The 25,089-nt window shown below is 42.3% G+C and overlaps 2 protein-coding genes across 5 annotated transcripts in view; both read right to left on the bottom strand.

The window, feature by feature from the left end:
• Positions 1 to 9,972, bottom strand: part of LIN9 (lin-9 DREAM MuvB core complex component) — a 40,003-nt gene extending 30,031 nt beyond the window's left edge. For 2 of the 3 annotated variants that reach the window (XM_056357372.1, XM_056357373.1), the window contains exons 1-2: positions 9,885 to 9,972; positions 404 to 436 (exon numbers count right to left, since the gene is read on the bottom strand). In XM_056357372.1, coding sequence (XP_056213347.1) covers positions 404 to 436; positions 9,885 to 9,963 — 112 coding nt within the window. In that variant the 5' untranslated portion in view covers positions 9,964 to 9,972. Of the gene's footprint in view, positions 1 to 403; positions 437 to 3,008; positions 3,082 to 9,884 lie in introns of those variants that run through there. The other variant, XM_056357374.1, reaches the window with a different exon arrangement.
• Positions 9,973 to 15,395: 5,423 nt separating this feature from the next.
• The window catches only part of PARP1 (poly(ADP-ribose) polymerase 1), a 65,297-nt gene continuing 55,603 nt past the window's right edge, over positions 15,396 to 25,089 (bottom strand). For both annotated transcript variants that reach the window (XM_056357370.1, XM_056357369.1), the window contains 9 exons: positions 22,603 to 22,686; positions 21,678 to 21,800; positions 21,116 to 21,244; positions 20,275 to 20,373; positions 19,574 to 19,726; positions 19,181 to 19,308; positions 18,739 to 18,800; positions 17,716 to 17,830; positions 15,396 to 16,227 (listed from right to left, as the gene is read on the bottom strand). In XM_056357370.1, the coding sequence (XP_056213345.1) occupies positions 16,146 to 16,227; positions 17,716 to 17,830; positions 18,739 to 18,800; positions 19,181 to 19,308; positions 19,574 to 19,726; positions 20,275 to 20,373; positions 21,116 to 21,244; positions 21,678 to 21,800; positions 22,603 to 22,686 (975 nt within the window). In that variant the 3' untranslated portion in view covers positions 15,396 to 16,145. The remainder of the gene's footprint in view (positions 16,228 to 17,715; positions 17,831 to 18,738; positions 18,801 to 19,180; positions 19,309 to 19,573; positions 19,727 to 20,274; positions 20,374 to 21,115; positions 21,245 to 21,677; positions 21,801 to 22,602; positions 22,687 to 25,089) is intronic.

Here is a 25,089-nt window from a genome sequence, read left to right as displayed (position 1 = left end):
GAACAGATTTTTGATTTAGCCCACAACTTGCTGACAGAAAACATGATGAGATTGTGAGATGCGTTCCTAATGTCGATTTTGTCACGTGTACAGGTCTCACTAAAAATCCTTCCCCTATCTCATCCTCAAGAGAGAAAAGATTATCTCAATCTTCTCATGAATCCTGATGCCTAGGCAGTACTTAGGAATAAAAAACACATTTCAGGAATTTCACCCAGAAAAGCAGTGTCTAAATACACCACAACATATATAGTTTCAACCACCAAGGATTATTAGTCTACAGCACTAACAAATATCCACAACAAAACCAATCACATTTCAACAAAAAACCTTCCTCGGTGTTATTTTCTTGAACTTTTTGAAGTCAGACTAGGTACAAATAAATAATACATTAATTTCTTACCTTTCAAGCTCACAAGTGCTTTTGCTGAAGAACCTGCAATATACCAAAAAGTCCACATAAATCATAAGTTATTTCAAACCGTAGAGCCTATGCAGAGTCTACTCAATTCTTAATTAATTCTTAGGCTGAATGTGGAATTTAATATTAAATACTTCACAGCTGAATGAGTGAACCCAGTGCGCCCTCCACGGCAACTAAATATAGCATTGTATGTTTATTACCCAATAAATCTTGAAAAGATATTAATGTTTTTTTTTCCCCTTTAGTTTCACATCTACAAAACTGCTCCAGATGCCAAGCTCTTTTGTTTAACACAGCAAATTCTGAAGAAGCTTTATGTCCAAACTACACGCTTCTATGTGGCTGCTTGTTTGATGCAGTCGCAAACGTATTACACAATTGACAAGGAAACTGTAATGAACACTACTACTTTTTTAAAAAAATTATTTCTAGCAATTAAAAATTCTTCAATGCCAAAAATTTCCACAAAAGCAGTAGCCTATGCTCTCTAAGCTTGGTTCACAAGTAGGGAGATGGATAGTTAGTTGCGCCCTGGTGGAACCTCCTAATTCAGAAAGGCACCAGGTTCAGATATAAATGCAGACAGGATCCTTAGTTTGCTTGAATTGTTCAAACTGTGTCACACATTCATCAGAATGTCACTTCTCCCCTTCCACTGCATCTGTAGGACCTCTGCAGCGCTTCTGTGCCAGGAAGGACAAAACTGGGCCTATGGCCTTCATGCTCTGGAATTTTCAGATGTCTAAGAATGAGCTGTTTGAAGCAAGTACATTAGCAGATGGGAAAGATATTTCTGCATAATAATGCTTCCACAGATTCATGCTTTTCCCTCAGATCAACTTTATCTTTCCAGTTACGTTCCAGTGTTGCAACCACTCCTTCTTGCATGCATCCTGTTCTCCCCCTCACTTTCCTTGCTCCCTCTTTCAGCTTCTCTTTAGTTCTGTTCCAAGAACAGTACTGACTCTGAAGACTCCAAGAAATTCCTTTTCTTGTGGCTGTTCTGTATCTAGGTCCTAATCCCAGTAACTTCACAGTGCCAGAGAACCTTGCTTCTAAGAGGATACATTCCAGGAAATATCACAGAGACAAAAAATGAATTATTGCCCCTTTCCAGGGAAACAGCATTTTGGTTTGAGGTGGACTGTTGAATACAGGTGCAGCAATGGCACCCCCCCACATTCCTTATTTTTTCATCTTATTATTTTGTTTGCTGCCATCTTATTATAACTAGTGTTAAAAAAAGTTCAATAAGCGAAGAAAAAGGAAAGAAAATTTCTATTATTTAAAAAAAAAATAAAAATATTTAAGATAGGAAATGGAATCAGTTTTGACTCACTGGTGGTTTAGAGGGCCTCCACCCAGTATCTCCCACGCTGTTCAAATCTACAACAACTAACACTTAAGGGATTACATGTCAAAAACAAGGTGATGAACCTGGGCTATACTCTTGCCCTTCTTACACATTTCTTTTCTGACATATCACCTTTGTTGGGTTGGAGACCTAACAGTGACTGATACAGGAGCATGCTTCTATGATGATCTGATTCACAGTCAATTCAGCTCTTGTAACTAAGCTGTACATTAAAGGTAGCACAGGATTAAAGCCTTTTTTTTCTTATTATTTCATACTAACAATCAGATACTGTACACTGTGCATGCATAAAGACATGGGTACCCTGCTATCAACCAAGAACACAGTCCTGAACAGTAACAGCAAGAACAGCGAAGAACTAGTGTCCCCCTAAATTAACACAAGGGATGGTGGGAAGTGTGTGCAGAGATCAGTAAGTACAAGCAGTTTAAGAACATGGGGAAAGTACATGTCATTGGGGATGGAAAGGCAGAAGTGAGGTCATCAGGATCGTCCAGCGGAGATGCTGGCTTTTCAGCATGAATCACTGTTCTGAAAGATCTCAGGCACTGCATCTGCAAGACTGATTTTACAATCATTTTCCCCTTTTTCTGACCATCTTGCTCACATGAATCAAGTTCAGTCAATTCAGTCAAGGGTAAGTATGTCAACAATGGAAATGAAACAACTCAGCAAGAGGCAGCAAAGCTTTATACAGGGAGTGGTGGCAATCTCATAGCTGAAGTGCCCGAGATCCTTTGCTAACCATGACACTCAGGTGCTTTACCTGTGAGACTGATGATGGGTCAGTGGAGCAGGGCATTAGATGATTTGCATCAGAAACAACAGGTAAAGAAGCGATGGACAGAAGAATGTTGGTGTGCTACATTCTAGCTTTGTAAGATTACCACTCCAAAACAGCATTAGTTGCCAAGGATTTTTCCACATGGGATAGTTAATCTTCAACAGACGCATGCTAGAATAAGGCTGCTCACTTGTTTTCACTTAACCTGCAACCGAAGTAATGTAACCAGAAAAGGCCATCTTTATTTAGGAATACAAATGTCCAAAGAAGAAATACCTGATCTAGGCAAGTTCAAAGTTAAACTAAACTATTTTAATGTAACAAGTTGCAGAAAATTATTAACACCAACATTTCTGTAGCTTAAAGCATTAGAATACATGTAGGGTAGAAAATTACAACGGTGATGTCCGTAAGCTTAATTTTACCTTAAAGGCAACAATATGCTACAAGGGTTTTCTTGTCAAGTTCTTCTGTGTTGATTTTAGGGACTACCTGCAACAACAGCAAACTGCAAGGTACACGCCTTGTTTAAGTGAAGAAGGTACACCTCCCTACTTTTTCCATTTAGATTGGCAATACCGGGCCAGAAAAACAGAAACTCGGATGACCCTCTAAGTAATAATATGTTACAATAAAAACCAACCATATTTAAGCATTTCAGAAACTATAAAAAATGCAAAGTGATTTAGGACAGATTAAGTTTATTAAAACTATCCAAAATTTTAGTCAAAGTAATTATTAGATTTATAATATCCCAGTCTGACATTAAACGCCAGTAATTTTGTACACTCCTGTTCTGAATAACAAATTATAATCATAGGCAGTCTTTCTAACCTGCATTTTAATTATAAACACAGAGATTAAAGTAGAATATAGAGACATGCTTGAATGTAAACACCTATTATGACAATGACACAGATTTCATTTCTACAAACACCAAACACTAAAAAAACAAATGGGTGGAAAGGAAGAAATGAGGCCTATGCATCATTTAGCATATTATGGCTAAGAGCTAATTCCAGATCCTCCCGGTTCAGAGGATCATGGAAATGACCTTTTTAATACAGAGAGTAAAAACCCCTCAACCTAGGGACGAAGCACAGCCAGCTCACCACAGCAGTGGCTTAGGAACTAGGCCTGCTTTCAGTAGCCTAACTGGCATACTATTCCAGTGCAAACTGTACGATTGCCTTAGTCTTGTCTTAGTATCCTACTGAGTATTGCTTTGCCTATGTTGTTAGTAAATTAATACTGGAACACAGTGTTCATACTTGACTAAGTCTGAAAAATTAGGAAAGGATTCAGAACAGAGCTAGGGGAAAGATTTGAAGATCTATAAACATGCCTTATTGCGAGAAAGTCAAGACACTCCAATCTTGTTCTTCCCAAAGAAGGTCAAGATCTGCACTGATCACAAGTATCTACAAAGGAAGACAATTCAGACAGTAAATAGCTCTGCAGCCTTTTTTTACATGGAAAGGCATAACTACATCTGTTTGTCAGAAACTAACATTGGATATGTTCAGGTTAAACAGATTTTATGTAACTATACTACAAAAGGGCATGTCGAGCTCCCTATCATTGCAGATCTTTAAACCAAGTTTACATCTATTTTTAAAGAGAAAACTACAGCTAAAAAGGAAACATGGAACCAATGCACAGAAGTTCCAGATACCAGTATCCTAGCATGTTTAATGAAGAATGCAAGAGGATTACAACGGCCTTTTCTGGACCTAAAAAAAATAATATCTGTAAAATATGTGCAGCACAGATGTGCAGTAAAAATAACTGCACGCTAGATTATGAGGCATTTAATAGTATGGTAACAGGAAGCTCATTAGTAACCCAGAGTCAGGAATAAGTGTATTTATGTGTTTTAAACATTTGCAAGAAGTCATTTTCAGGAAGTCCATGTTAAACCAAATAAAAAAAATTAAATAACCTCGAGTCCACCAAGTCTAGCATGATAAGGACCTTGGTGTTTTCATGCTAGGCTAGCTAGAGGCTGGGCCAGCTCCAGTGGCTGCCCATGCGGGGTCCAGCAGATGGACAGCTCCCCTAGTCCTCACCCACCACCCTCCCTGCACCAGCACGGCCACCAGGAATCGTTCCTCTAGCTCCAGCCTCCTTCTCCCAGCACAAGGGAGCACACACAGAGGATTGAGGATTACATGAAGAGAGCCTAAAAACCCTCCTCTAACTGCTCTGCGAGCAGTACACACAGATTTAAAAAGGAACTCTGACAGTTTGCCCTCCAAAAAGTATTGCTGATGTGGAAATGGGCTCTGAGGCATGGGAAAAAAGAACAAAAGCTTTTCTCCTTTTCAAAAGTTAAAGTTGGGTTTAAGTTTAAAAACAAGCATCTATGGTCTCCCCTCATTTGAAAACACTGTAACTGAAGAGGTGGAGTATGACTGCAATTCCATACGGGCAGTTGTGGATGCCCTGAGGTGTATTTTCAGTACTAACATGAAGCAAAGCAGTTTAAGTACAGCTTCCCAACAGCTGATGTTAAAATTTGAACAGGAACATAGACAAGCACATTACACTTATGAAAGTATTTTCAGATTTTTTTATAATTAATTCATAATGAGTGATTACAAATTTGAAATTAAAGGTTACAAGTAACCACAGGGATGTACCATAGCTACTGATTTTACTAATGTGTAGACACAAGGGGCTCATCTAAATTAATCTAGAAAATTCTAGGATCCAAATAAGCAGTTAAATAATGTAAAACCTTTCCTCTCCAGATCATTACATTATTTTGTCTAAATTCTGCACAGGTGAGCAGTTACTTTAACATTGGTTGCACGACTACCTCAAAACCCCTTGTAATTAAACTACATCACCAACGCTAAAAATGGTGTTACAGAGGAAAATCATGGAGAAGGGAAAAACATGAGCATTTATTATATGTTGAGTCATTAACCCTCCGAGCGATCATTCATCTACAAAAGCACGGCGCAAGCTGTTCCAGTGGAGGAAGCATCTCAAACAATTGGCCACTAAAAGGATGGCTTATTCAGGAAAGTTTAGAAAGTGAAAAACACTTATCAGAGGTTTCAGGTAGCTTTTAAGCTCCCCCAAAACTCTGGGCTTGCTGAAGAGGTAAACAAATAAATAAATAAATGAACAATAACTTTTCGCTTCAATCATAAATCAGTATTTCCTTCATGCTTTGAGCCCACTAATAAACTGACATCAATGCATTTCCAAAACCTAATTTAACTACTGGATGGAAATATTTTTTTCAGCCATGTAAGCCCTTTCACAGAACTTGTGTAGACAATACCCACAATACCAAAGCCCTCTTTTTGAAACACTGTATTCTTATAACGGACAATACGTTGATACCATGGTAACATACAATTTTAAAGGTATGCAGCACAAACGATCCCAAAATTATTAGTTGTGGGTTCTATTTAGCAGCCACAAAACTAATATCGAGCTTTCTTTCAAATGCTGTAATCTCATACAGTTCTGCTGATTTTTGCCTCAAATGTCCACAGCACAGTGGTGCTAGGGCTCACGGCCTCTTGGGACTAGAATGTGCCACATCCTACCTCCAGCTATCCATGAAAGTGTCAGAGCGGAGCAGGGGCAGGGTGCCTGTGAACCACAGCATAAGGTTGTGCTGGGGGTAAGGACAATGACTTGCGCAGCTCCATCCATGGGATAAAAGGCCATGCAGAAAGATGCTTGTCCCTTTCTTCTGCCTGTCCTAAAACACAAGGTCCTAGAAACACCACCAGCAATGTCTACCAATATGATATTTGGCAATATATGACTGTTCTCAGCATTCATACTGTAAAAGGTTAATTAATGCTTTGACACCCAGCACTGCTTCCTTCCCTAATTCACCTGCCACTTGTTGGTGTTTGCCTACATACAACACAGAAACACTGTGCTCCACAGCAGCTCAGTGGTTTACGGCTGACGGCAGCACCATGCTGATGACAATTTAGTTAGCTAAGCATGCTTTCACTTCTATCAAAAATGAGATCTCACTCTCACTTTTACAGAGCTGATTTCAGACGTCCTCCTCATTCATACTGACTTGTGCAAAAGAATGCACCAAGACACAGCTTTGCCTGTGGTGGTGTCTGCAGAGCTCTGTCTCTACTGGGACTAGGTCGGTCTTGTAGTCACATTTGCACATATTGTCTGTTTTATCCAAGTCTCACCTCAGCTTCATTGCGTGTATTTTATAACTGAATAACCCATAAATAAGATGGTTATTACTAGGAGCAGGAGACAGGGCAGCATTATGTACAGCCCAATACAATCAACTGTTTTCCTCTTCTGAGACAGAGAGAAATAGCCATCTGGTTTGCAGCAGTAAAACTGCCCACCATTTACCTCCACTGCAAAACTACCAGGAGATAAGACGGGTGAAAAAAATGCATTGACTAAAATTAGTCACTCATCGGGCACCAACCCAACAGTCTGCAGAAATGAATTTTTTCTGCAAAATATAAATCCAATTACCAGTATTGGAAGTACTTCTGCAGTTGGGACCTTTAAAATTCTGGAATTTTTCAGCTAGAGGGTTTGCCACAGAATCTTTCTTTCTTCACAGTACTTTGCTCCATCCCAGTTTACCAGATCCCTCTCCCCTGGCAGGACTAGTAAGAAAAGGCCTCAACTACAAGAAATGCACATAAACTTACGCATTACCATCTTCTTCATTTTTAAGGTGGCCAGTGTGAACTCTCTTATCCATTCCAAAAGGACAGAATGTCAGCTTTAGAGAAGAATGGAACAATAGTAACTTTAGCAGATAAAATAAGCACACATTATGAGAGACAACTATGTGCATTATGTTCATCTCCCTGCTGGGTTAAGGAATATTCACTGCCCAGCTGCATAACACCTACTTGCTCTCCGGCAAGTTCTGTAATCAGAATACTCTGGGACAAATTCCACTTAATCAGATTTCCAATTTGAAAGTGAAACTACATACTCCTTACCACACTGCAAAATGTCAGTTTTCTTGTCGCTGAGTATGCTGTGTTTACTTATAATTCTTTTAATGTGAAAACTCAGTTATGGTCTACTACTTTACTATAAACTATGCTGGAGAAAATTCACAGGGGTGATACATAAATCTGAAAGCCTGTTTGTTAGTCATGAACTAATCTAACTTTTTTAGTATCATCTTTGTACTGCACCGTGGAAGATTCCAAAAACAATTTTGCAATGCTTACCGTTATTATCCCTTATACATCAAGCTGCAGACCAAAAGCTGCACAAAGTCAGTATTAAATCAGTCAGAACTGAGTTTACATCTTAAGTATAGGACTGGAAATGAAACAATTATGTGCTGTGATAGTTAGTGTAACTTGAAATATGTGCAGCAATAGTTACAGTGTAATTTGGAAATATCCAGTGCACCAAAGTTGGAAAGAATAGGAATGGATGCACAAGGCAAACACTCTTTGAAACTTTCACATTTCTACCTGTTTACCAACACCAGCACTAGAGAAAACATGAAGCTTCCTATCTGATGCAAAACCAAAACATCCCCTACTTGTGCCAAACTTGGGTAAATACAAACCTTAGAGGGAAGGTCAGCAGAGCAGAAGTCTATTACCTTCATAAATACATGCACTGTGTGTCTGCTTCACCTGCTCAGCAGATACCATAACGACACTGCTGGCAAGGGTCTGCAGTATAGCACAGTCCTAAGCGAATCTGAACAGCACACTCTATTCTAGTATCTGTGACAGGTAAAGCAACAGACCTGTCAAATCCCCCTAATCCCACTGTAGGCAAGATAAAGGTAGCAGAGACAAAAAGTTACTTTTCATACTTTTGTTAACTTCTTGAAAAACTTCCAGGTAACATAACCTGGGAGACAGGTAAAGCAAAAGGAGAAACAGTAACTTAAACACTGTCCATTTTAGCGAAGAAAGAAGGTTGATTCAATAAGCAATAAACCATTGCTAATTGTTAATTACAGTTGTCTCAGCTGGTCCATGACTTGTATTAATCAGACTCTAATGTGGTACAGCGTACATGACTGAGCTGTACCAAAATGAGTGTCAGTTCTATCCTTAATTTATGATGATCCTTCATAAATCTGTTCAGTTAACACCATGACACTGGCCACGTATGCATATTAACCAATTTTGCTCTTGACAGTTGTCACGAGTTGTAACAAAGACCTACAAAGAGTAGTCAGAAGCAAGATTTCAACTCTGAGAATCTTCTGATACAGAAATGGTTGGTACGTTTGTGAACTTGCATGGCAATGAACAAAATGGTTTCACCAAAAAAGTCTACCCTATTGTGTGCACATTTATTGAAACCACTAAATGCCCTAGTTTTAGCTTAGCATATATTTACAGTTTGTAAGAAAACATGTCAAGATAGCATGTAGACATGTTTTACGTTGAATAATTTCCTCTTCTGTAACACTCAAGTACCTCATGCATGAATCCATATATACAACACCACATGTATTTTTTCCATCTATACCCAAGTTTTTATCTAACCCTCATGTGCCCTGCAAATGACATCCACACAAACCCTATGCAGATGTATAGGTCTGTATGTACATACACAAGCAAGCATGTATTTTCATGCCGTCTTCCTGTGTGACCAGCTTTCATCTACTGACAGACAATACAGGGTCTTTGAGAGATTCCCTCCGCATTTATCAGTGCCCCCTAGATGCAATGTGCACACCCTCCGCCCCCAGCCCTTCAGAGGTGCTCCCACCGTACTGCGATCACTAAGCCCTCCTTCCCCCCTAGGACGAAGGAAGGGACAGGAGCACGGGGCTGCTCCCGCCCGCCCGCCCGCCCGGGGCAGGACGCCGCTCCCCCGCAGCGCCCCGGTGCCGGCGGCAGGGCCGGCTGTCAGGTGCGCCCCGCACCCCCCGCCCTCCGCGCCGCGCCCCTACCCCGCACCCCGCCCGCCAGGTGACGCCCGGGCAGCCCCGCCGCCTCACCCGGGCGGGGCGGGGGGCCCAGCCCCGGCACCCCCGAGGGCAACGGGGGTCGCACCCTCAGGGGGGAGCCCCTCGCCCGCCGCCCTCCCCGCGCCACCGGTTGGGCCGGAGCCTCGCCCGGGAGGGGCGGCGGCGGCGGGGCGAGGGGGGGGGGACGGGCCGGCCCGGTTGCCAGGGAGGAGGCTCGGGCTCCGGCCCCGCACAGCGCCCACGGCGAGAGGGAGGGAGGCGGGCCGGCGGCGGGGCGCGGCGCGGGCGTCCCTCCGGAGCGGGGGGGAGGCGAGGGCGAGGGGGCGGCGGTGCCGGGAGGGCGGCGGCGGCAGGGACACCGGTCGCTACTCACTCTCGTCAGGCAGCTGATCGAGCTCCGCCATCTTGAACGAGCCGCGCCGCTTTTTCAAAGGCTGCCTGGCGCGGTGCATTCTGGGGGAGGAGACGGGGCCTTGCGCGAGGCGGCGCTGCCGCGCGGGGACGGCGCGCGCGTGCGCGGGGCAGGCGGGAAACGGGGGGGGATGCGGCTAACGGGCGTTCGCCGCCCTGAGGAGCCACCGGCTGAGGGGAGGGGGACGGGCGGCGGGCTGTTCGCCCCGCGCTCCCGCGGAGGGGAAACGGGCTTCGTCCCGATCCGCTTCGGTACGAGGGGAACCGCGCCTGTGACAGAAACTACGCTCCCCCCCGCGGGCCTCCTGGAGCCTGGCGGGATGAGGGGGAACGGGCGGCTCCGGGTGGTAGGCTGCCACTGGTCCGAAGGGGCTCCCTAAAGGAGCCGTGCTAGCTTAGTGCCTTTAAACAACCTTTATATTCTGTCCATCTTCCTTTGTTAAATACTAATTTTTTGCTAAATTCCACCTATTTTCCTTGTCTCTGCTTTTCACCTGTCCCATGCCTAAACAAAATGCCTGCAAAGGTGAGGCTACAGGAGGGGTGACCGATAAGAACAAAAACCCCAGCATAATCAGTCCTGGTCTGTGGCACTCCTCCGCAAGAGCCAACTGAAACGCTCACCGAGGCCAAGGCCTGAAGGTCAAGGTCTCGCTTGAGAGCCAACAAGCCTACCGTTGCCTAACAAACTCCCTGTCTTGGTCTGCCCTCTAATGCAGCCCCCGGCCATCACAGCTGACTGCTTTCTGCAAGCAGCAGAGATGGTTTCCTTGGAATAGCCCCCCCCCCCAGGTCTCTGCATCAAGGAATCTAAGCATGGAGATATTGAGGCAAACAACAAGCACCAAAAATGCTTATGGACCACGCTCTTTATGTATGTTGGGCTTTGACAACAGTACCTACTGCTACTTAGAGCAACCAAAATTCCTTTGCCCCACCCTTTTTTTAATATATGGAAATGCAAACTGAAAAATAAACAATGTATCTCAGTCAAGGCTACAGCTGTATTACATCTTCAGTATACTGCCAACAGCACCGTGGTGTAATGCAAAATGGACACTGCCTGTTTGCATCTCTTTAAAAGCATCTAGGTTAAACCAAGGATTCTGCAAAACACAGAAAATTATATATATAGTTCTTAAATTGCTAGTGAACTCAGATGACTAGGCGCTCTGGCAGGTTGAGATGGGCAGGATATAGGTCATGTTATTAAAGAATTTTAAAAAACAAACAATAATAAAAAAAAAAAAATCAATGCTGCCCTTGCGCTTAAGAGGAAAAAAAGTGAGTTTCTAAGAGAAGAAACAAACAGAGTAGAATCCTTTAGAAATTCCCCAAGGGCTTTCTATATACGTTGTAGCAGAATTAAAAAAAAAAAAAAAATGTAAAAAGAGAAGACAAAGCCTAGCACACATTTCCACCCGCTTTTCCAGGTCACTTTGAAAGGCTGTTGAAACAGCCTTCCTTCCCTTTAGCCCCCAAAGGGCCTAAGACACTTCAGCAAGAGCTTTCTGTACTGCACAGCACTAAGCAAAGCAACTACAGCAGAGAGATGCAAAGCAGCACAGGCATAACACCAAATAAACTAGTAACAGAAACCAACAAAATAGTAATCTGTGCTATCTCAAAGGCCAAAGCTACACATTAAACCCTGTACAGCTTTCTCCTTTAATAAAACACCTCCACCACCCAAAAGACCTGAGGTGGACCAGACCTTCCAGGCTCAGGTAAACAATAGTGTGTTAACACTAATCCCGTCCCTGTATTTCAGCTAGGCTCCCCGTGTTCCAAGGGCTGTATGCTAACGCTCAGCTAAGAGTGGCGACACCGAGACTTCCACAGTTGACAGAAAACACTGATCTCCAGCAAGACTTTCACAGCTGTGCTTTGTAAACCTTGTCATCACATCTCGCTGTGCTGAGAGCAGCAGTTGCCCCGTGCCACCCCGATGCTAAGAGCTGTCACCAAGGCAAGAGCTTTTCAGGGGAGGGAAGAGAAGTTTTCTACACCACCATCACATTTTGCAACAGTCTTCAGAGCCTGAATTTCTAGAAGAGGAAAAATGAAACCAAAAACCCCAGTGCCTCTCAGGGCTTTTTGTACATTGTGATAACCCTAGAAAACACATGAAAAAACTAAGAGAGCTTTCCCCCTGCCCCCAACACCTCCTGCCGACCACCTTAAAAACTACCAGGTCAGAAGGTAGAATTCAGCTCCCAAGAACATGATGCTGGGTATTCCTTCATTTCATTCCAACAGCTGCATTTGGAAAATATTTAGCAGAAACTGCTACCATTCACTGTGCTGAAAGGGTAACACCACCATATTACGACGATTCCTGCTACAAAAGGCCTCTTACATCTTGGCCTTTTATGGCTGCTGCAGTATCCCTATATTCTGATTTTTCATTTCTCCTGTGCATGCTGTTTCTGAGTCACACAGATGCAACCCTGTTTGACAAAGCCACAGCCGGTGCCATTTGCCAGTACGCAGACCAATACACAATGTTTCCAGTGCGTCCTTCTACCATTCTGGCAGATTTGCCGTTTGCACTTGAGTGACACAGAAGCCACACAACTATTCCGATAGGCAGGCACAGTGACAGAGAACACCTGCGCTCATTGCGAACAACCTGCCATTAGGTACTGCTGGTCACCTGCCTCGCACAGATGGAGATCTTTAAACTGGCTTCACTCAACCCACGCCATTCCCTTTCCCAAAGGGTCGCGTTAGGAACCTGCTCTTAACGGTGTGCACCCAAATACTGCAGAAAGCACCTCCGCACTCCTGTTTCTTCTTAATTTCTGCAGATGGTATTAAGACATGGGTTACACCACCTACTAATCAGTCTTGTAAGCACAGTGCAGGTAGCACTACATCCCAGGGACAGGAGACAGCTAGGGTGTCATTTTTCTCCTCCCCTAGACAGGCCCTGGTAGTAGGAAGAAAAGCACAGACAGCTGGCAAAGAGCATTCTCTTCAGTCACCAAAGCATGTTCTTGTAAAGTCTGAGTCCTACTGCATTCATCACATTATGAAATTAGAATTTGTAACGAGGGGGCGGGAGAAGCAGTAGTCTCCCCTTTCAGTTGTTGGGAGGCCACTCCTCCTTCTTGCTTTCAGACTGTACTTGTGTTTCTCACTTTCCGTGAAAGTGACCCACAGTGCCCACTGCCCGCATGCTACTTTCACACGGGAACAAATGAAAACCAGCAAGTCATCTTGGCTGGGATCTACATCTGCATTTCTTCTCATAGATGCCACTGCATCTCCAAAATGGATTTCTGGAGAAGTAGCCTGGCATTTACTTGAAAGTAAAAGCACAAGCTCTTGGTCTGATGCCTGTGTTCCACAACAGTGGAAACTATTTTTTTTAATGGTCATAACAGGAGTGAGAGTATAATGGACTAAGTTAGGGGGCTCACCACATGTATAAAAGTAATTAAAGCAAAATAGTAAGTGGGATATAAATTGGCCACAAAAACACTTCAGCAGAAAATCACGTCCCCAGAACTCATAGAGAGAGGCTGAAGCAGTCTTCCAGAAAGCAAGCTGAAGCAAAAACCTCAATAGTTACGAACAGTGCATGACTCATGAGTACAACTCTTTACGGTATTGAGAACTTGATGTGCCCAGAGGTCTTTTTACATATATAAATTATTTGGGTTGGTGATTTTTTTTTTCCCCCTTTCCTCTGATTAGAAACAGAAGGTGAGGTGTGTGGATTTCATTAAAGGCTGTACCAAGATTGTTCTAGGGCTAAAATACTGCATTGGGTGACCTGTATTGTATTTTTTTTGCAGCCACTTCTTTCCTGCATGAACTCGGGCAAGTCACAAACAATTCACGCTGACTGCCAATCAGTAAGCCTAGGCTGTATTCCTTCAGTTTACCCAATTCACATAAACTGCATGGACTATCTTTAACATTTGCAAGCTATTGTACAACAGAGCCTCCAGCCACGCTAAATAAAGATAAAATGCTTAAATATTTATAAATTGCTGCTTTTTGCAGTTTAGTGTTTGTATCAGAAGTCATTCCTCAACATCACTTCTCTGAAAAAAGCAGAGGATGTCATGGGACCTACTGTCTTGACAACTCATTCCTTTCCAGTACTTTTGACAGAAATGGGGCTGCCTATTCATTCAGCTGTGCTTCCTGCACATACTCCAGAACTAATGCCTTCGGTGGTTGTCACCGTGCTGCTCTTCCCAGTGTGGCCCCGGGGAGAGGCCGTCTCTATGCTGGGTCACAGCGGCACCAGTGCCTGTTTTCAGGAGCAGGTCCGCTTTGCCGTCAGACAAGCTGGTAGCAGATGCAGCACCTGAATCCACATTAGATCTCCCTGCGGGACAGCCACACCAGGGCTCTCCTACAGTCCCCAGAGGGCACATGCTGCCGCTCCAGAAGGTCCTGTCCCACCGTACCTTTTACTGCTGTATTTGCGAGGCTAGAGACAGCTTGCAATATACCCGGTTGTGCTACAATTATAACTGAGCACTGCATACATGTAAAGCACTCCTTGTGCTGCTCAGGTTGGAACAAAAGGGAATTTTGAGCTGCCTGTGGTACAGGTGACGGAACACTGAAAGCATCTACCTTTAATTCCTGCGGGTTTTTTTGTTTGGTTGGTTTTTCGTTTGTTTTGCAAGGGGAGGAGGAATCCACCTCACAACTAAACAACCACTTCCCATGCTCTCTTTCAGAGACTGACAGGATTATACTTAAGTGACCAACCAAAAGTTTCTGTTGGAATCAGAACAGTAATTAGCCACTGGTTAGGCTACAGAAGAACCAGAAGACAAGGGCCACTCTCCTCAAAGCCCACTAGCACCAACCTCAATTGATTCTCTTGTGTTGAGCTGTCCTCAAGCCATACGACTTACCCAGTCCTTCCACACTTCCTTCTCTCCCAGCAGCAGCTTTGTTTTCCATCACTCCTCATCCTCCTCTCCTTTCAGGGGTCCTGGGAGCAGCTGCACCGTTAGCAACCGCTTTGGCTTCAAACTCCTTTTTTCAAAGGGCACTGGGACATGACAATGCTTTAGGAATCTAGTCTGCTGTTTCTGCGCAGGTTACCAAAGACCAAAGCTGCAACCGTCAGAATGAGCTTGAACTGTCTCTTCTTGGGAAGGGAACTGTCAGTGGAAGAGAGAGTGAACGTCCTGCTAATGTCCCTGGGCATTAGCCAACTTGCCCCAACAGGTCAGGGAGATCAGTCATTTTTGACGAGAAAGAACTGATGTTGCTCTAGCACTCCCATACTGCTCAATGACTTACTGAAAGTGAAAAGTAGCAAAACATCACTAAACATTGAAATTATTAGTTTATATTGACGTTTCAAGTCAGGGAATTCAAGACTACCCACAGAGTGGCAACAGACCTCACTAAGTCATGACGAGTGAAGCTTGAGCCCAAATTCAACTTATGGCTTTGTTAGGACATAAGTCTACAACAACCAACTTACATCACATTGAAGGTAGATATTTAAAGGAGGTTTATTGGGGCTAATACTAAATTCAAAACATCCACAAATTAATTTTCCATGTTTATCGCACCAACTGTTGACAGATGAAGTCTCAGTGGAAAGTCCAAATTTTCATTTCTCCATGACTTCCTGAAACGTGACTACAGATCTCAATATTTGGCATTTGATCTTCAGAGAGATATATCATGTTTAAGAACATTCTACCAAATACATTTAAATCGTGACTCAAAACCAAAACAATTTGGGAGTTTTGAAACATAAAGCTGTTAGTATGAAATTAGCTTTTATTTTTTACCTCAAAATAAATGCACATTTATCATTTATTCAAATGAAAACTGAAGATGGGCATCTTAAACAAGAGGAAGCCTTAACAGAGCAAATACCGCAAACATCCTCAAGTTCCTTCTCTGCTATTGCCCTGCTCTGTTTGGCTAAAAACATAACCTTGATATTTTTTTCTGTCAGTTTGGTCAATTAAAAGAAACACTTGAAAACCCCAAAATTACAAGTGGTATAAAACAAAACCAGGTACTTGTTCTCATCAGAATTCAGGTCCATGTGTTGCCACACGTTTATATAAAACTTTCACTAAGTGTTGTACTAAATAGGATTTAGTAACCTCTTCTGCAGTTTAGCTCTTGATATCTTGGTAAGAGAAGTCAATGCGTAAGCATGTCAGAAGTCAACGCTATAGTGTAACTACAGTATAAGTCTAACAGGGCTTCTAAATACTGTTCACCAGAGTGATGTCTTATAGTTGAACTTCAGTTTCAGCAGGTACTTCAGGTTTACCTGAGCAACATCATACACAATATATCTGGGAATAATGTTAAGGAATAATTACAGTTGCTGATATCAACACAGAAAAACTTCAAAACACAGTCAAACCTCACCTTTGAGCTGAAGTTACCATAGAGATGCCTGTGTGATTAAGCAGTTCTAACAGATCAAACCATAAATCTTTAAATCTGAATTTTCTTTGAATCCGAATATGTTTTATGCAATAGTTAGAAACAAGCAACTAGCAGTCATATGGAGAATTAATGATGGTGCAGCAGGAATCCTGAGTGACAGGTAGATGAACTGACTTTAGATATAAGGCTATAGCTCTTGAAGAGTATTTTTTGTCAGCCAGAGCCGTAGCACACATCATCTGTCCCACTAACCAAACAGTGGAGCGATGTAGTCTAGATGGTATCTGCAGTTACGGAGCTGGCATCTACAGTTGTAACTGCAGTTCTACTGCTACCATCTAGCACAAAGTCATTAAAATCCTCTTAATTTCCTACTAAAAAATCCAAACTGGAATCAAAGAGAAGAGTTCTACAATGGTTAGCAGTGCTTGCACATCCTATGAACACACCATTTTTTTCCCAGAAGACTGTCCCAGATCACCTACGTGTTTCTCAGTGCTTTAGGCCTCAAACTTACCTCTAATCCCAGTTTTAGATGAAAAGCATCCCCATTAAACACGGCGTAAAACAAAACGAATGCACATGGTACCTCAATTAGCTAATAACAAGTGTATTCTAGTTTATTCTCTGACCAAGACAGATGCTATATTTAAGAAAATTCAAGATAAAAACACCATTGCCATGAGTTCTGTTGCCAAAACTGCTTGTAAGAGGAAAACACCTTACCAAGCGAGAAGACAGCTTCTATGCAACCCAGAGGGCAGTGAAGAGACTGACCTGGAACCTTAGACATTACTTATTCTTGTGACCTCTTGTGAATGTTGAGCACCCATTCATTTGGGTGCACTTCTGCCTAGAAAGAGGCTTAATGGCCACATCTCTGATGGGCACCTGAGGTCGACCTCAATACTTGCAAAGGGTGTGGGGAACACAAGAGAAGCTGTGTGATGAGACTCCATCAAGCCACAGCGCTGGCTCCCCCACCTCCTCCTGGCCAAGCTGGCCAGCCACAGCACCACAAGGAAGAAACCAAACTGGAGTGAAGTGAAACCACAGGCTGCATTCCCCACCCCTTGTCCTGGCATGTCCCTGGGCCAGACACTATTGGGCAGCATTGTCTGGCCACTCCAGTGCCTTCAGGTATCGAGTCCTGTGGGGGCAACAGCTAATTGCTACATGTATTGTTTCCCTTTTCTGCAGGATGACAATTTAAGTGTTACAACTATAAAATCATCCCCCTTGGAGAAGAGACTAAATTGTCTCCCAGTATTCCAAAGCATATCTTAAAGAAACAGAACAGTGTGCCAAAACTCCTGACTGACATTAGCGAGATCCTGCTAAACTCAGCAACACTCAAACACAGTGTGCAGCCATATAACAGCAAAGGATACTCATTATACAGAAGACAGGTATCATTAATTCCTGTTGAGATCCCATTCCCTAAGGGAACCTCTACACCACCAAGGGTGGTAGTGGCTGTGGGATCAGGTGCAGTTTTGCCCAAGCCTAGAAAGGGAAAAAACGTTAAAGTTACAAATCTAGAAGGCAAACACAGATTTTGCACATAAAGAAATTACTCAGCCAGCCAATTATTACTTCACATATATTTTTAAATGCTGACCAAGTGCAAAAATATATTAAAAAGAACACAAAAAATACAGTCTGTTTATTCAATTCAGCACCACTGTACCTGTTGTAGTCGTATGCTGCTACACTAAAAGTGAGAATTTTAAGACTTTTGGCTGTTAATTAGATAATCTGTATGATCAAAGCTAAACCAGACCAGACTAATAGCTCTAATATCCTAGGTCCATTAATGAACACATGCACATTCACTCATTACTGAACGTTACTGTTCTCCACTCTCCCATCTCAGTACAGAAGATGGTAATGATTACCATTTCTTTTGCTTGAATTAGAGAGCTGAGTCTTTTCTCTCATCCTTTGTCAGTGCCAGATACTGATGCTTTTTGCAGAGGGAAATGTAATGAGAACAGCTGTTCCCTCTGAACTTTTATTCTTAGCTTTTCCCTTTTCCCCAAGCTTCTAAGGCACTTTGAAAGCTAAACAATTATTCTTCTGACCTATCAAACCTCTCATCTTTCTTCTAAAATACACAGTATTGTTATGATGAAAGCGAGTAAGGCGGCACCTTACATTTTCTCTTGTGTAATATCAAATGAAAGTTTCCTCCTTAACTTCAGGTAACACATTAACTTCAGTATGGACATACCAAGTGTACTAACTCCTGCCTCAAAATGCCACATACACAGATGCAACTACAGGGCAACATTATGCAGACTCTTAAATAAAATACAACTATGAAATGACTACAGTTCTCTTTGCTAAGCAGAGAGACACAATGTGAGTTTGCCATCAATAAAAGATTACCAACGACAACTATTAATGCTTACCTTTCACACTGTGTTTTCCCTTGGGCAATTTTGTTATGTGAGAAGCATTCTTTAGCTCATACCTGGCCAGCACAAAGAACACACAATAGCATTTCATATTCATCTTAAACTATCTTGATGAAAAATCACATTTTTTACAGGCTTCAGTTTATGGTGAGTTAATATAAAGTCAATTTAGATTGTAACTTCTGAAACTTAGCTGCCTTCCCTTCTTTGTTTTCAGTCACTGATTTTAACAATATTGGCATTTAGTACAAGATTCTAGACCTGAAACACTGATATTTTTCCCCCCAACCAAATAGCTCTCATTTTAAGAATCTTGTTTCTAATGAAATACCACGTGCTCTTTCTTCACACTGAACAAAAGGCTTGCAATTTTAGCATCGCCTTGTACCACGATATATTAAGCTTGTTCAGCAAATACTCTTCATAAGTTACTTACATATTTCCAAGGGCAACTTCCCCCAGTAGTATTAAGCCTATGGGATCAGCTTGAGATGTGTGACAGTAGTTGGCACTCTTGGATACCATGTCTGCAAAATAGATGCCCTTCCCGAACATGTAGCCAGTCTGCAAGCAGCAAAACAAAAAAAGATTGAGACAATAACACAAAGGCAGCATTGAATCCACCTGGCTGGGCTCCCAGGAGAGCAAAGCTGCAACTCAAGCTCTCGTGGACACCAGTCAGCAATCCACTCTGGACATACGATGTTGTCTGCATGCTGAGAGATAACACTGCCCCCCTCCCCCCCAAATTCTCCTATTTAGGTTGTCTCTGACTGCGGCAATCTCTGGGCACAGGGATGGAGGCAGCCAGAGAAGCTGTTTAACGTACCACAGGAGCCTCAGGAGGAGCTATCCGGAGACCCTGCGAGAGTATACCAGCAAAGTTGGTGGTGCGGGAACCGTGCCACAGCAGCTGGCGATTATGAAGCTGCTTAAATGGCTTGTAACGCTGACTCTCTCCTTCACGCTCAATCCTGAAGATCTTAAATTAAAAAATGGACAGGAGAAAAAGAACAACCAAGCAAATAAACCATTACCTTCATGCAACTAATCAGATAAACAAAAAAATCACCCGATTTGGAATACGCACTAATCTGCTAGGAAAAGTGATCTGGACGGTTTTTAGTATTTGCTGTTTGCTATGTCATGCTAGCAAAAAAGTAGGTAGCATTGATCACACGGTATTTCTTATCGATTACTTCTCCACCTTCCCTTCTGCATTTTCATGAGATCATAGTTTTCTGAAAAATCATTCAATAAACTTAGGCTTAATTCTAGATGATTATTACCCCACCTCCATTTTGAGGCCAATTAAATTAAAATAAAAACAACCTCAAAGACACCTCATTAAGCTTAGATTCATCTCTGCCTAGACTTTTGCTATGCTATTAAATAGCAATTGGTCTATCAAACCACCCTTTCAACAAAGGAAACCAGATAAGCCACTCAAATATAAAAGGAAAATGCAAACAAGGAAGTCAACTTAGAGTCCATCTTCACAAGCATAAACCCCAGTATTGCCCAGCTTACATCCACGACTTTGAGATCATATGCATTGTGAGTAGCAGCATGAGTATTTTTCACATATTGTTTAATAATCTTGGCTTCTTCTGAATCTTTGTCAACAACCTGCAAAGAGGCAAATGAGACAAGTTTCTTTAGCATACAAACTAGCAGGCTTCTTACAAAATGTTGACATCCACACTATGCTGGCAACTCTCCAGATTAAGCCTCTTTTATCATTTAGGCGGAAATTTATTCCCAGCTAGAGATGGTGTACAGGCATACAGACAGCACTCAGTCACAGAATGTCTGAGATGGGAAAGCACCTCTGGACACTGAGATGATTTCCAGCTCCCCTGCTCAAAACAGGGTCAGCTGGAGGAGGCTGCCAAGGGCCGAGTCCAATCGGGCTTCCGACACCTCCAGGAGTGGAGCCTCCACAGCCTCTCTTGGCAACCTCTTCCAGTGTTTTGACAGTGTTTGACACAGTAAACAAGCGAAAAACCCAAAAGCAAACACCGTCAAGAAAAGCTTTTAATTTTGCTTAAATACAGTTCCCTGTATTTCAGTTTGTGCCCATTGCCTTTTGTCACTGGAAACCACCGAGAAGAGTTTGTCTCTGTTTTCTTTACTCCCCTCCCCCATCAGGTACTCATAGACATTGATAAGATATCCCTTGAGACTTCTTTTCTCCAGGTTAAAGAGTCCCAGCTCTCTCAGCATCTCCTCATATGCTCCAGTCCCTTAACCCGCTCAGTGGCCCTTCTCTGAACTCATGCCAATACATCTGTCCACTTATAGTTTAGGTGACTTGTTATACTCCGAACTAAACGGCCATCAGCTTGTATTCACTCGCTCATTTCCTTACCTTAATATCAGTACGAAGTTTTTCATAGTTAATGTCAATTGGGTCTTTATCTCCATCTTCATTTCCACCTCTGAGAAGGCTGTAAGCAACCTCAATATCAAGTAAGTTGTCCAACATTTGCACTTTAGCCTGAAGAATTAAAGAGCTTATTTTACTTGCGCCTGTGACATGTTCAGAGTAACTCTGGAATATCCCGAATTATAGAAGTGTATGTGAATCACTGGCCACACACTGCCATCTAACAACATAACATCATAGCTTTTTTTTTTTTTTTTTAAGAAAATAAAATACAAACACATAAATATATTAAAATATAAATACACGTATGTACATATATATAAGTAGACCATAATATATACATCTTCTAATAACTTATACATATAATTATTTGTATGTGCATAACCACATAAATAAACAAACAAGAAGATATTCTTAAGAAAGACAAGCTTAACCTCATGGAAGCATGAGGTTAAAGAAGTCTTAAAACCTCACAAATTCTCTGTGTTAGATGTCTGGTCTCAGACCTGCTGCCTGTAGACAACATACTACTTCCAGTCAATACCTGAATGTATTCCAAGTTATTTAGGAGAGGTGGTTTCTTCATCCCAAAGTCATGAGGAATCAGAGTATAGAAGCGATTGGAGAGGTCCAAAATCTGGGATTCTGAGCCACTGTCGGAAACCGCCTGGACAAGACAACAAGCACCAAAGAAAATTACTGAGTAAGATTCAGTCTCCATAGCAATAGACACACACAAGATACTTGAGGACTAACAAGCAGTAATGCTGAAACTCTCACAGGACTAAAAATGGCAATTCTATTTAATTGTTTTGCATGTAGGAAGTCACAGTACTTGCACAGAAATACACAGGATTTCTGGTATGAGAAAAATCTATTTGGGATTATGTTTCTGGAAAGCAAAATAAAGGCTCCTGGATATGGAAGGGGTACATGTCCTTGGCAAAGTTCTGGTCCTCTGACAACTAAAGTAAAACTTCCTGTATCTATGTTTTGCCAGGGAGCCCACGACAAAAAATAGGACATACTGGTACACTATTGCAAGCTGTTCAGGCATACTGTGTAGTCATACGTGGACTGGTCCAGATCACGATGTGTTAATACAGTGATGTCATCAAACCAGACCCTTTACTGTGTCAACTCAACCTTTATTCTCATCCTCTAACAGACTTCTCTGGGGTGGAAACCCAGCTCACTACTAGATCAAGACACTGGCTTCATTTACTCAGCTGCCACTTGCGCCTGGCTCAGCCTGAGCTTTGTGGTACAAAAGTGTGAAAGATACAAGTACTGCCCAAACTGGTACAACAGTGAAGAGAACTAATGAGTTACATGTGGAAGCGACATCCTCTTCCCCAGTAAAAGTGAGCACAGGTCTTCTTCATACACAGAGCTCAGCATTCACCTCACTCCAAGCCCAGAAGAACTTCTGAATTCCCCTCTTGCTCTAACATCTCTTTCATGCTCACCTGCTGAACCTCATTCAGGATGGAGTATGCACTCTGGATCTGTCGCTTGCTCAGTTTTCCCAATGGCATCTTCTGCAGGTCAATCTGATGGAAGATTTAAATTGTTAACACAGGGTTTTGCTACACTGAAACCACTGCAGCCTTCCTTCTCTGGTTTCTAGGGAACCAGTATCTCCATCCTGGTAGGACTGACCACAGAAAGCATGGAAACACTTCAGAATTGGTATTAATCTCTGTGAATTGAGGAACGACATCAGAAGGACAGTGCACACTACTGAGAAGACATCCTATAAACAAAGAAATACTGCAACAGGAAACTAAGTATGCATGCTAGGACAATACAAAAATAGGGTACTAAGCATCTGGCTTGAAGTTGAATATTAACCTGGCAACAGATGCGTTCCTTAATCATTTCAGTAGCCATACATTTCAGGCTGGCAAAGAAGCAACCTCAATTAAGTAGTTCTTTTTCATAAGATCATCTGTGTCTATAGGTACAGCCCAGACACCCTCTTCCAGCTTTACCCTACAGTTATCAAGGGTCAAATGCAAAGAGGCTATAAGATGCTTCATATTCATTAATGAAAAAGGAACAACAAAAAAGCGCAACTAAATTAAAAGTGGTATCTTGGTTGCCTGCATTTATCCACTGACTTAATTTATATGTTGTTGTTTTGTGTATTGACGGAACTTGAGAGAGTTTCAGATTTGCATTAAATCCTTGCATAGTTAAGGATCATCCAAATGCAAAAACATTTGACAGAAGTGAAGTCCAATGGAGTCTTTAACAAAGATTATACATACACCCTCTGGACTTCTGACAGTACTCACCGTACACTCTGGAGGTCAAATTGGCTATTACTTAACTTCATGGGTTTAAGATTCACCTCAAAGACAGAATAGCCTACGAATCCATGTATATCACATACCATCTGGGCAAGTTCCATATTATTTATCCACTATGGAGCTAGGAAACCCAGCCATATGCAAATCTTCTCTGCAAGCTGAACTTGGAAGGCTCTTCCAAGCTAGAGACTGGTGTGAAAGCCCTGAAGTGATTTTGCATGGAGATTTCTACCGTGTACTGGGCTTAGGAGAACTTTCACCTTTAGCTGCAGCTAAGCATAAAGCCAGATACTAAGAAAAGTCAGGACGGATTGCAAGAGAGAAGGTGGGCTTCAAAACCAATCACGTCTTGGGGACACATGAGGCACAACGCCAAGATTAATAAGCTAATGAAAAACAACCTGCAATACATCTGTGGTTCTGAAACTTTTGGGGCCAATACTTCCCTGTTGAGTACCAATCATCCGCATTATCTAATTAGTAGCTGAAAAATCATGAAGGACATGTAAAAGTAAAATGGGCCATTTAACTTGGGCATGCAGAATAGCTGCAGACACCTATACTAACTGTAAGTTATATAAACGATAAAATAACACGTATAAGCACTAACAGCTAAACACTAACACCTATAAACTAACACATCCCCCAGTAATGTGATTGAGGAGCACATCTACTGAGCCCACAAACAGCCAAAGGGCTGGAGTTTGCGTCCCCTGTGACTCATGGGAGGTGAACAGATCTAACCTCTGATGTAAAGCTAAACTGCATCCAAAGCTTTATCATTAAATGCATCAAAAGAGCACAAACAGCCAAGGGGCTAGGTCTAAAACAACAGCACTGCAATTACTACCAGATGCACCGAGGGCAGCATGAAGAATCAGCTCCACATCACAGATGTGTGCACCAAGATTGTCACGAGAGGCAAGGGGGATGTTTGCCTTCCACCAAGAAAGAAAGAAAGGGTACAGCAGTAGAGCAGATTCAGCCCTCTAACTAGGAATTTCATGCAAGGCAATGTCACAGACAATTGTCATAAACTGTATGCTTGGTGAGGTAAAACCTTAAAAGCTAAATGAGAAGCAGGAAAAGAAATGCATCAGATTTACTCTACGACAGTAGATTTTTTTGCTACAGTTTTGGCAGAGTGAGAGCACCTCGATGGAACGAAATACTTGAGATCAGGCTGATTAAAGAAAGCAAGCAGCAGTTTTCAGAGGATGCACAGAAACCTCTAACTAGGAAAAGCATTATTTCCTCTAACGGAAAACAGCTGTTCAGCAGCAACAGTACAGGAAGATAAATCTAATAGGAAGACAGGCCCATCTGGACTCCTAGGTCTGCTATAGATCTGCAGATGGTGTGAATTAACATAGTTTCAACAGTTCTACAAGACCAAATGACATCAGATGATTATCAGTTCAGTCTTTAGCCAGTTGCAGTTACAAAGAATTACAAATATTTTAGCAGACTGATGTAAAGAACCATTGAAGATATACGAGAACACAATTAACCCAAGGTACTGCAAAATGTTGGGCAAGCCACCTGAAAGCTTTCAGATAAGCTCTATGAAATGGTGCAAAGCCTGTTCTGAAAAGCAGGTACACAAAATACTGATACAGAAAGCAAACAGCAGCTGCTTAA

The sequence above is a fragment of the Falco biarmicus genome, chromosome 12, assembly GCF_023638135.1.
Source record: "Falco biarmicus isolate bFalBia1 chromosome 12, bFalBia1.pri, whole genome shotgun sequence".
Lineage (NCBI taxonomy): Eukaryota > Metazoa > Chordata > Aves > Falconiformes > Falconidae > Falco > Falco biarmicus.
The sequence above is the reverse complement of the archived record's forward strand: the minus strand, read 5'-3'. Positions and strand labels throughout refer to the sequence as shown.